The sequence below is a fragment of the Elaeis guineensis genome, chromosome 9, assembly GCF_000442705.2.
Source record: "Elaeis guineensis isolate ETL-2024a chromosome 9, EG11, whole genome shotgun sequence".
NCBI lineage: Eukaryota > Viridiplantae > Streptophyta > Magnoliopsida > Arecales > Arecaceae > Elaeis > Elaeis guineensis.
The window spans coordinates 98335384-98345778 of NC_026001.2; the positions used below are offsets into that span (position 1 = coordinate 98335384).

The 10395-nt window shown below is 39.5% G+C and overlaps 1 protein-coding gene across 3 annotated transcripts; it reads right to left on the reverse strand.

Annotated features, from left to right (window-relative positions):
* Window positions 1–142: 142 nt before the first annotated feature.
* Window positions 143–10100, reverse strand: LOC105033401 (uncharacterized). 3 transcript variants are annotated; one of them, XM_019846638.3, is made up of 2 exons: window positions 7977–10100; window positions 143–535 (listed from the first exon to the last, which is right to left on the reverse strand). In XM_019846638.3, the coding sequence occupies exon 1, from the start codon at window positions 9976–9978 to the stop codon at window positions 8137–8139; it is 1842 nt and encodes a 613-aa protein (XP_019702197.2). In that variant the 5' UTR covers window positions 9979–10100; the 3' UTR covers window positions 143–535; window positions 7977–8136. The 3 variants fall into 3 exon arrangements, with proteins under 3 accessions (XP_019702197.2, XP_019702196.2, XP_010906478.2); XM_019846637.3 differs by having other exon boundaries at window positions 7943–10100; XM_010908176.4 differs by having other exon boundaries at window positions 7793–10100.
* Between the last annotated feature and the right edge of the window lie 295 nt (window positions 10101–10395).

Below are 10395 nucleotides of genomic sequence, written 5' to 3' on the forward strand. Positions count from 1 at the left end.
AGGAAAAGAGACAATTTTAACACAAAACCAAGAAAATAAAACTATTTTTTAATTTGGTGAAAAGAAAAAAGCACATAGAGTCATTGCCACTAAAACATAACGATCAAACTATGAATGATGTTCAAATGAACACGATAGGAGCTTGGAATATCTGGAATCTGATAAGTGATAAGAACCATGCGTCAATACTTCAACCAACAGTTAGAGGTCATCGAATGTATACTTCAGCAGTGACTCGAGAACTTCAACATTTACATACTTTTCAGGTCTTGTTAATACTGATCTTTCCACAATGATCTCTTTATTGAACTCAATCTTCATTCCCAGCCAATCTAGGAAACGAAGTGCTGCTAGTCTCCAATAGCACTAAGGTAGGCTCCTATCAATGCATCAATAAAATCAGCAACAACCTTGTTCCCCTGTTATAAATATCTTTGACATCTGAAAAGAAAGTTCTGTTCTCCTCAACATAATCAAAAGAATCACCAGGAATAACGCACTGTTTTGGATCAAATGCATCAGTGCGAATAAATCCCTGCCAACCAACTCAGATGATAAATAAAAGTTTGGCTAGTTTGGGATTAAACACATGTTTGCAAAACAGAAGCTCAAGCTTATTTACAAATCAAGGCAAGAAAATACTATGAAATACTCTCTAGTTAACAAAAAGACCATATAACATTAACTAACTAAACAAAACAAGGAGAGAAAAAAATGTAATGATCAACTGCTATCTCATGCATAAGCAATAATAAAGCTTTAATAATTAAACAATTATAATACAACAGCAAACATGGTACATAATGGACAACAGAGATTATAACATAATGGTACAAAAATCTATTTTTTGGAAAACACCATTTACTAAAATAGAGTGCAAATACAAACCCAAATCATTATCTGTGTTATGACAGTCCATTAACATTAAATAACTTATTATAACATTTATAATATTATTTTTTTCTTTGAGAATTGGGTGGGAGAAATCCCAGTTGAAATTGAGGGGAGGGCCAGATTTTAATCTACATCACTGGTATCCATTACCAACGAAGCCAATTGACACCCTTGGCCATTATAATGTTGTACAGTTGTTGAATCTTGCTGCACTCCCTGATCAGATCAAGCCTAACACCCACAGAACCAGGGTTCTGAATAAAAAGGCACAAAAGGAAGGCTAATGCCCTTTAGAATCAAACCATACCCCTTGCCTTAAACAGAGTAGTACCATTTAAACTAAAGTTTGCTACAAGTTACCATCAGTTGCCTTAAACAGAGTAGTACCATTTTATAAGGTATTGATAGATAATAATAACAACAATAAAGACAAAAAATAATAACAACAATAAAGACAAATTCATGCTTGTTTAAAGTCATATATCATGCACCACCTTATTTTTCTCACAGAATTGTTGAGAAGCCAAGGAGAAAAAAATTTATACAATTGATTTAATTTTCTGTTTTACCCAATACACAGTTGTTGCAGGGTGGTTTGGTCAAGAATCTAATTTCAAGTTAACCTTTAGATATTCAGAATCACCCAACCCACATAAAAAAAGTACATGCAATCGTTTTGCAGCTTACTTGGTCAGTTAGGAAAAGGGGTACAGCTGCATACTGTTGGATCAAGAAGAGTCACATTCACTTCTATTTGATCGGAAGGTGAAGGGCTAAAGTGGGCCATTCTCTTCCTAAATCCCGATAAGATTGACAAGGATCTTTCTTTCTGTTGTGACTGGTTCTAGCACAAAGCATGCAACGTGCTTCCACTTCACTTGAATGGAGATTCTTTTCTTTATTTTTTGACAAAGCACCTAGGTGCATAGCTATAAGCGGACTAATCTAAGCCAAATGGTTTACTGAAATAATATTTCCTTTCATTTAAAAATACTATTATTTTTATAATATTTAACTAAATAATTTTGTTTCAAATTTATCAATAAAATAGTTTTCTCTGCATAGACTGATTCCCGCATCAGTCACCATCTCATTAGATGTGTAATTAGAGAGTTAAGGCACAGCACAATTTTTTTTCCTCAAAGAAATTCCATAGCCACAACATTGTAGACTTGGCATCCTGGTACTATTCCTAGGTATTTATTTGTCTTCCCTTTCGTCCGATCAACCTATATTTTTTCTACCTTTCTCTTCCTACTCCTAATTCCTCCCACTCTCTATTTCCCTCACCTCTCTACCCTTTATCATTTCATGCAATTTTGGCTCTTAACACTTATGCTACAACCGCAAAATAGGAGAGAGAATGTCTTACCATCAGCCCTTTCACTTTCACCACCAAGCAAGATCCACCATCTCGATACTGGATACCATATTGATACCTTACTAGTTCGGTATGATATGGTATGCATCTTGTATCGAAATAGCTTCCAACTATTTTCTCAATTTTTATCACAGTACACCTCGATTTGGGCCTCAGTATGGGATGATATGCCTCCGTACATACAGTTTCCTCCTGGTATGGTATAGTATGCCTGTACTGGGCGATATAGGGCAATACAGCAAATCATGCCACCAAGATTGCCACCAACATGATCCAAAAGGAACACTAGACTTGATGTGGGCCACTCTGGCCACCACAGGGAGGACTAAATAGGGTTCAAAAGCAAAATCCACCATATTGAGAAGCTAAATCATGTGCTAAACTTTCGAATGCCTTAACTTGGTTGTGCGTCCAATTGAGGGTTTTTTTTTTTTCAAATCAAATAACAAGCTCTATGATGTGGCATGATCCTTCATGGATGCGGCGCACCAAGCAATCAGGGACAGTTTATTCTATCTCAAAACAGACCAATTAATACAAATTTTTTTTTTTCAAGAAAGACTTTGACCAAGCACATCTCCCAATTTAAGAAGAATTAGGTGAAGTTGAAGACAAAATTAATATAGAAGTCAAGATCTACCTCATGTAGAATTTTGGCTTTTCGATAATTACTTCAATTAGCCATGTCTATTTTAGAATAGATATATCCTCTTTTAATTAGAAGAGAAATTCTATTCGAATTGTGCAAAGGCAAACCTCACTAGCACAAATAGACGCTTTGTAGCACAATTTTATTATTCACTAATAAAAGAAAAAGAGGACCTAGACCCTACTTTTACTATTTTTAATATTTTTTGTTAAAAAAATTCGAGCTGAGCTAGTTAAAAGAATTTCTTCCTTATCCCCAATCAGAGCAAGGCATAGCCTTGAAATTTTCTATATTTACATAATAATCTCTTTCTCCTTGGTATTTTTATTTTAATCCCTAAAATCTTGTAAATCATTGCTTATACATCCAGCAAATTAACTTGATGAAAATAAAATATTCTATGTTTATTCTTCTAACAGTATGAATTCTACACCTTCCAAATATTTTTATCTCTAGTCTTGAAACTTAACAAACCCCCCAACTATGCCCCTCCACAATTGGTCCCCAGCGGCCAAGTCTTAAGTGAGAAAAGGAGAACTAATTGACAAGAGACCAAGTCCCGAGATTTATTTGTTGGTAAAACAAAGATATTTTTGTCCTCCAATCCTAGCTAAGGTTCAACTGACGAAAATTTATGAATTGATAAGGCAATAAACTTGAAGTGTACTTCTATTAATATTTCTTATATGGGCTTAATAAAGTGAATTTAAAGTGCACTACCTATGGCATGATTTCATATTGAACAAAAGGGTTGACCAAATCATTGGGTATAAATTATCTTGACCCTAAAATCAAAGATATATAGGACAAAGCAGGGATAAACATGCTTTACCCTCAATCCAAACAATACCTAGAAGACCCCAATCAAATCTAATCATAATGGAAACTTCCCTCCTCCCTCCCAAACTAACTGCAAACTATGGCTGGTCATGCTAGGCATGTAAGTACTCTTAGATAAATTGCATAACAGCTTTACTACCACTGAAGTTCATATGGTATGACTCTTTGCCAAAAGGCAAAGATTCGATTCTGCAAGGCATCAATCCTACCTATACTAAGCCCTGGTCCCGAGAGTAGTAGCTTAGTTTGTCCTATCCTTGGGCTCTGACCTTGTGGGGCAGGGTGGCCAGAGGGTAGAGTGTGAGTAACTCCTCTCACCAAACATGAATCCCATATGAACCATTTCAAGCCAAGTAGTAAGAATGCACATTGAACATAAATCTCTACATACGAGCTTCCCAATTTTCATGTCTTTTGGTTGTGAAGCTTACCAAACCACCTTTAGTATAGTCCAATAAGGCAAAAACAGGACCAAGATTTTAAATCCCATGGGACGGGATTGTTTCGATTTTCTCATGGAACGAGATGCGCCGCTGTCTCATCCCATCCTGTCTCGACATTTGGGACAAAAGATGTCCCAAGACATCCAATCGGGATGCTGGGATGCTAGCGGGATATTATATCCCAATACATGGGATGGTACCCCATCCCGATATCTCGTGGGACGTCCTGCTGGGACCTGAATCCTTGAACAAGACAACATGCAGAACTACATCATAGTAATAATACTTTCAGTTAGGGCCTGTTTGGTTGGCCCCGAAAATTACTTCACGTCACTTTCTAATATCGGGAGGGCCTGGAAACATCATGGAATAGTGTCTATGAAGCATGTTATTTTATTACTGTTATCTTGACACTTTACAAGTTAGAAATTTTTTACCTTTGTCTATGCATGCCTGCCACATCCTTGATTATGTTAAAAGGGCCACTATAAGATGCTTTCTTATAAACTGTGAATGGAAAAATTGAAATGAAGCTCATAGGTTCTACTTTTCTTGCAGAAATGGACTTTTCCCATGAGATTTAAGTATAATTGTTTATTTGTCAGAAGTTGACTGTAAAAAAGATAGAGTTGTTTTTTGCATGATGTTGATGAGGTCTAACATGACATCGCAAACTAAGAAATGACAACCTAGGCAAATGACTATGATGAATATATTCACATTGCATAGCAAAATTTTGCCCTTGCAATATTTTACCAAGCTTGTTTTTTTATTCTATGGTGGATTTTTATCTTGCATTGTTGGTCACCATTTTGGCTTTTATAATTGTTCACAGGTTAATTGTAAGACTGTTGTCATGATTTCTTTGGTGATAGATTACACGGTTTGGATATGGTTTGGTTTTTCCATTTGTTCACAAGTTGCTATAGCATTTGTGGCTTATGATCTTCAATGCCTTCTTCACAAGTCTGTCAATTGCCTACATGGCTGCAACTTGGAGAACCAAACATGTGACAACCATTGCAACTAAATATCTTGGTGGTATCTTTTTTGTTCATAGTTTCGATGTAAGCATTTTATCATGCTTGTTTGCAGGTTTCTTGTGAGATTGTTGGATATTTTGATTTTATCATTCTTGTTCACAGGTTCCTTATAATGTTGCCATGTCAATTGTATTTATGATGGATTATAAAAGTTCACTGTCTCGGTAGAGACCTTGTATTAGTACCATTCTATTACAGTGACGATACACTGTATGAAATGAGACAGTGAGTCATATTGAGCATTAGTACAATATTGGGCAGCATAACGGTTTGGAACCCGTATGGTACGGTATAGTACCAATCCGTTCAACAAACCTTGGATTATATGGTTTGGATGTGGTTTAGTTTCAATATTGTGCTCACAAGTTACTAAGACAACTATTTTATATGTTGTCTAATGCCTTCTTTACAGGTTTGTCAATCACCCATATGTGGTTGCCACTTGGTTGGCCACACATGTGGCAACCGTAGCAATCACCATCTATAAGGCAATGACATGTAAGGTGGCTTGGAGACAGCTGATAGGAGAAACACAGATTTTTTCCATCATGGTCAATGATCAAAAGCCCTCAAAATCTAAGCCCATCTAATCCATATGATACCCCATATCTTGCTGCTTGTCTTTTATTTTTACTTATGTTTAGGTTTGCATAAGAGATGAGAGACGGAGGACTATGACTGCTGCTCTATAAAGCAATAAACTTCATGTTTAATATGTGTTGTAAATCAATATTACTACTCCATATAGATTTTGGGTGTCTGAAGTTGTGAAATGGACCGTGTACTGGACATTGGGATTTTGAAGGTGTAGGTTGGTTGCCCCCATGGGCCCCATCCAATAACATATTCCCCTTTTAATAATATGTAGAAATTTATACGTATATCAATTTGGTTAATCATCATGCTTTTTAATCCAAATCTTCGAGTATGTAACTTTGACCATTAAAAAGTTTGTTCATAACTCCATAGATGCCAACCTTAAAAAAATTAAATTAAATAAATAATATGAATAAAGTAATAATTTTTATTCAATAACTAATAATAAGTTTAATAAGTAGAAATTTTAAGTTCCTTATTTTATTATTGAAAATGACTAATGTTTTCAATATCGAAAACCGATATAAGACATTAGTTAAATAGTAAAAAAAAAATAACAATAAAATGATACCATTTTACTAAAAATATATGAATATTTTCATAATTTTGTAATAAATATTAAATTATATTGCTTGGACATTAATAAAATAATTTATCTTCAAATATTATTATTTTAGTCAACCAGAATATGGCCAGGTTCACATTATATATGATAGGTAATATTCTTCAAATATTGATAGAATAAAAAAAATATGATGATAATATAAATTAACTTGTTCAACACACACTCATACTATTATTATATAATATCACATAAATATTATGACTATGGATATAATAGTAATAATGAGGGTGCATCTTGGCATAATAATCAGGTCACTCCATTGTGACCTAGGTGTCATGAGTTAAAAACACGGCCTCTCTACATGCAAGACTGTGTACGTCTGCCCTTTCCAAACCCCATAATGGTAGAAGCCCCATGCACTAAGTTGTTAGTTTTGTAGTGGATAATATTTAATGATATTTTAATCTATCAATACATGCTATGAGTTTTTGGTTCCCCAATATCCAACTGACCCATTAATTTCTTATAATGGACTCTATTTTTTTTTTTGACAAATAAGTCAGGAGCTGTTGACGTTTTCCCAGAATACGAAAGGAAGGGTGGTAAATGGATCATTCAACGATCTGGATCGGATGGATTCTATTTTTTTCTTCCATAAAATAGAAGAGAAGAAAAAAAATAAATTTCATTGTAAAGCCATATGCACAAAAGATGCCTGTACGATTGTATAATTCTATTCTTGTTTCTTATATATTTTTTTTATCCCTTACTTTAGCCCAATCATGCAAGATAGAAGAACCCTTCATGATGTTATATCAATATCATTAGGGTTATAATTCACCAACCTATTAGTTCTTTTTATAAGGCACAAGCAGGCGAATTTATCCTAGAAGCAGAAGAACTACTGAAACTTCGCAAAATATTTTATTCATACTATTAATGAAAAGAAAGATGATACACATTATACACTAATTCACTAAAAGAGGGCAATTTCACCATCCACTTATTGGATGACTATATCACCCACTTCCAAACCAACCAAACATCCAAAGTGGTTCGAATTGACTTTCTACATCATAAACCAAACACCTACAGACATGAAAGTGTGTTTCAACATTTCTTACTTTCCCAGCAAACCAAAGAGTAAAAGTGCTTGCTTTCAAAAAGAGCACTTTCTAAATTGGAGATAGCCTAACAGTCACTCGATCTACTTGCACAAACAAACAGAAAGTGCAACTTAAATATGTAATGTTTGACATGTAATAGAATGAAGAAAACAAAGATTAAGCAAAATAAATTGTTGTAACATCACAATAGCATAAAACCATTGCTGAGAAACTGCAAGCGTATAAAATCCAAGAGCAAACGATCCTCACAGACCATCTGTTGGACAATAGTCATAGCATAGTCATAAACAGCTCCAAGACCATGTTCATGCCATCTTTTTTCTAAGTCGCATATTTTATTTGATTTCCAAGATCATTCTGGACAATCAGATCCCTCTCAAGTTAAGAAGTTATGGGTACTGACCTTCCACCAACAATGAAATGGAGTATAAACTGACCTTCCACCAACAATGAAATGGAGTATAAACACCTATCCAAGCAAGAGGCGAACTACAGAGCAAGCATCATATTGCTGGAGACCACAGTGTTTCTTCAAATTAAATACTTCTCCTTCGCTGAGATAGCATCAGCCTTGAGGGCAGCAGCAGGAGTCTGCAACTAGTCACTCACCAAGATCTCCTCCACACACTCCACAGTTTTGCACCACTTATCTTGGCACAGTTGATTAATAAGCACATGGCATGCAGAACTTCCTAGAGAGTAGCCGATCTCAAACATAGCACTTAGCACCAGCAGTGCATCATCCAACCGTCCCAGTGAGCTTAGGGATCTGATTAATGCGTTAACTGTCTCTCCTCGTGGTTTGAGATTGTTCTCCAGCATGCTTACCAGCCAGGCCATGCCCTCTTCAGCCTTGCCCTGCTTGCAGAATCCAGTTATGATGAAATCATTGGTGCAAACTAACGGCTCCAAACCCTTAGCTTCCATAGATCTCATCAGCTCTATCGCATCAGCAACCTTGCCTTCCTCACAAAGAACATGAATCAAAGGCGTGTATGTTGAAACGCTGGGCTGTACGCCTGCCAACAGCAGCTCCCAATAAAGCTCCATTGCCTCGGCCATCTTCCCAGCCTTGCAGAAGCCCTGAATCAGTGTATTGTAGGTTATCACGTCACGCTCGATTCTCTTCATGGGCATTTCCTCGAACAACTCGATTGCTTCTCCTATCCTCCCCTGCAAGCAAAATCCCTTGATCAAGGTGTTGCAGCTCACTGTGTTATCTTTGAGACCCTTGGCAAGCATCTCATCATACACCCTCTGAGCCTGCTCCATGTCGCCCACCTTGCAGTAGGCATCCATGATGGCATTGTAGGCGTACTCGTTCGGCTCCATCCCCTTCCCGACCATCTCGGACCACAGCTTCCGCGCGTCATTGATCCGGCCCATTTTCCAGAGCCCGTCGATCATGGTGGTGTACGTGACCGCGTCGGGCAAGTAACCCCTCCGCTTGAGATCATTGAAAACCCGGAAGCCCTCGTCGCCCATGCCATTGTCGCACAGCCCGTGGATGATGGATTGGTACGTGTAGATGTCAGGCATACGGCCGCCCGCGATCATCACGTGGAGGAGCTCGGAGACCTTGCCGTAGTTGCCATCCCTGCAGAACCCGGAGACCAAACTGGTGAGGGAGACAACGTCCGGCACGAGCCCGTTCCTGGAGACCTCCCGGAGGAGCCTGTAGGCCTCCGCCAACCTGCTCTCGGCGCAGAAGGCACGGATGAGGTAGCTGGCAGTGGACGTATCGCCGGCGACACCGAACCGCATCATCGTCTCGTAGAGGCGCCACACGACGTCGGTCCGCCCTGCCCTGAGGGAGGCAGAGAGGGCAGCGTTCCAGGTGGGGAGAGATGGGCAGAAGCCCAGGTGGGTCCCGAGCTCGGAGATGGCCTCGACGGCTTCATCTGGCAGCCCGCTGCGGACAAGGCGGAGGAGGAAGGAGTCAAGGGCGGCGGGGTCGGGGCGGCATTTCGTCGAGCGGAGAGCGAGAAGGGCGGCCCGCCAGGCTCGGGCGCGGGCCAGGGCGTCGAGAAGACAGGAGGCGGTGGGCGTGTCGAGAGGAGGGGCGGCGTCGTGGTGGGAGGAGAGCCAGAGGAGGTAGCGGAGGGAGAGGAGGGGGCGAGAGGAGGCGAGGGGCCGTAGGACGAGGCGGACGCAGGCGGGGTGGAAGAGGCGGGAGGGAGGGAAGCGGGAGGAGAGGGAGCTCTCCCACCGGGGCTGCCTCAGGATCGTCTCGCACACCCTTCTCGCGGTCTCCGCCACCGGATTCTCCTCGTCGGCCGATCCTCCAAGGGGAGCTGGATTTTCCAAGGAGGTAGAGAGGCCTCTGGCTCGGGTGAGCGCCGAGGAGGAGGAGCAGCAGATGGCGCTACGGCTATTGCTGAGCGTGTGCGCGTGCCACCAGTTGCAGCAGCACCAGGTCGGGCAACCCCTCACCATCATTCTGCATTCTACCGTTGTGTCGCGCTCAGTAGACTTACCTTTATATGCTATGCAGCGTGGTTTGCTAGGGATCGCAACCGATCGGATCAGCCAGTATCCATATCTGTTGGGAAGAATCCTCAGATAATTTTGGCTGGCCAGATGCGGCACGACAGACTTATAGCTCGGCATGCAGCTGGCTATTTTTGGTTGATGACTTTTTCGGTATTTAGTCAGCTATTTCAACTTCAAAAAAATGAGGGCCGAACGGTGGTTATGCAATATGAATATTAATTATTCATAATTATGAGATTGTAAGTCATGATAACCACCAACAAAATTTATTACTCAGCCTTTACATTACCGACGGCGATAAAATACCCATGTAAATTTAGTACCATCCTAATTCCTATATTCTATAGGATGGAGGTTACAAGA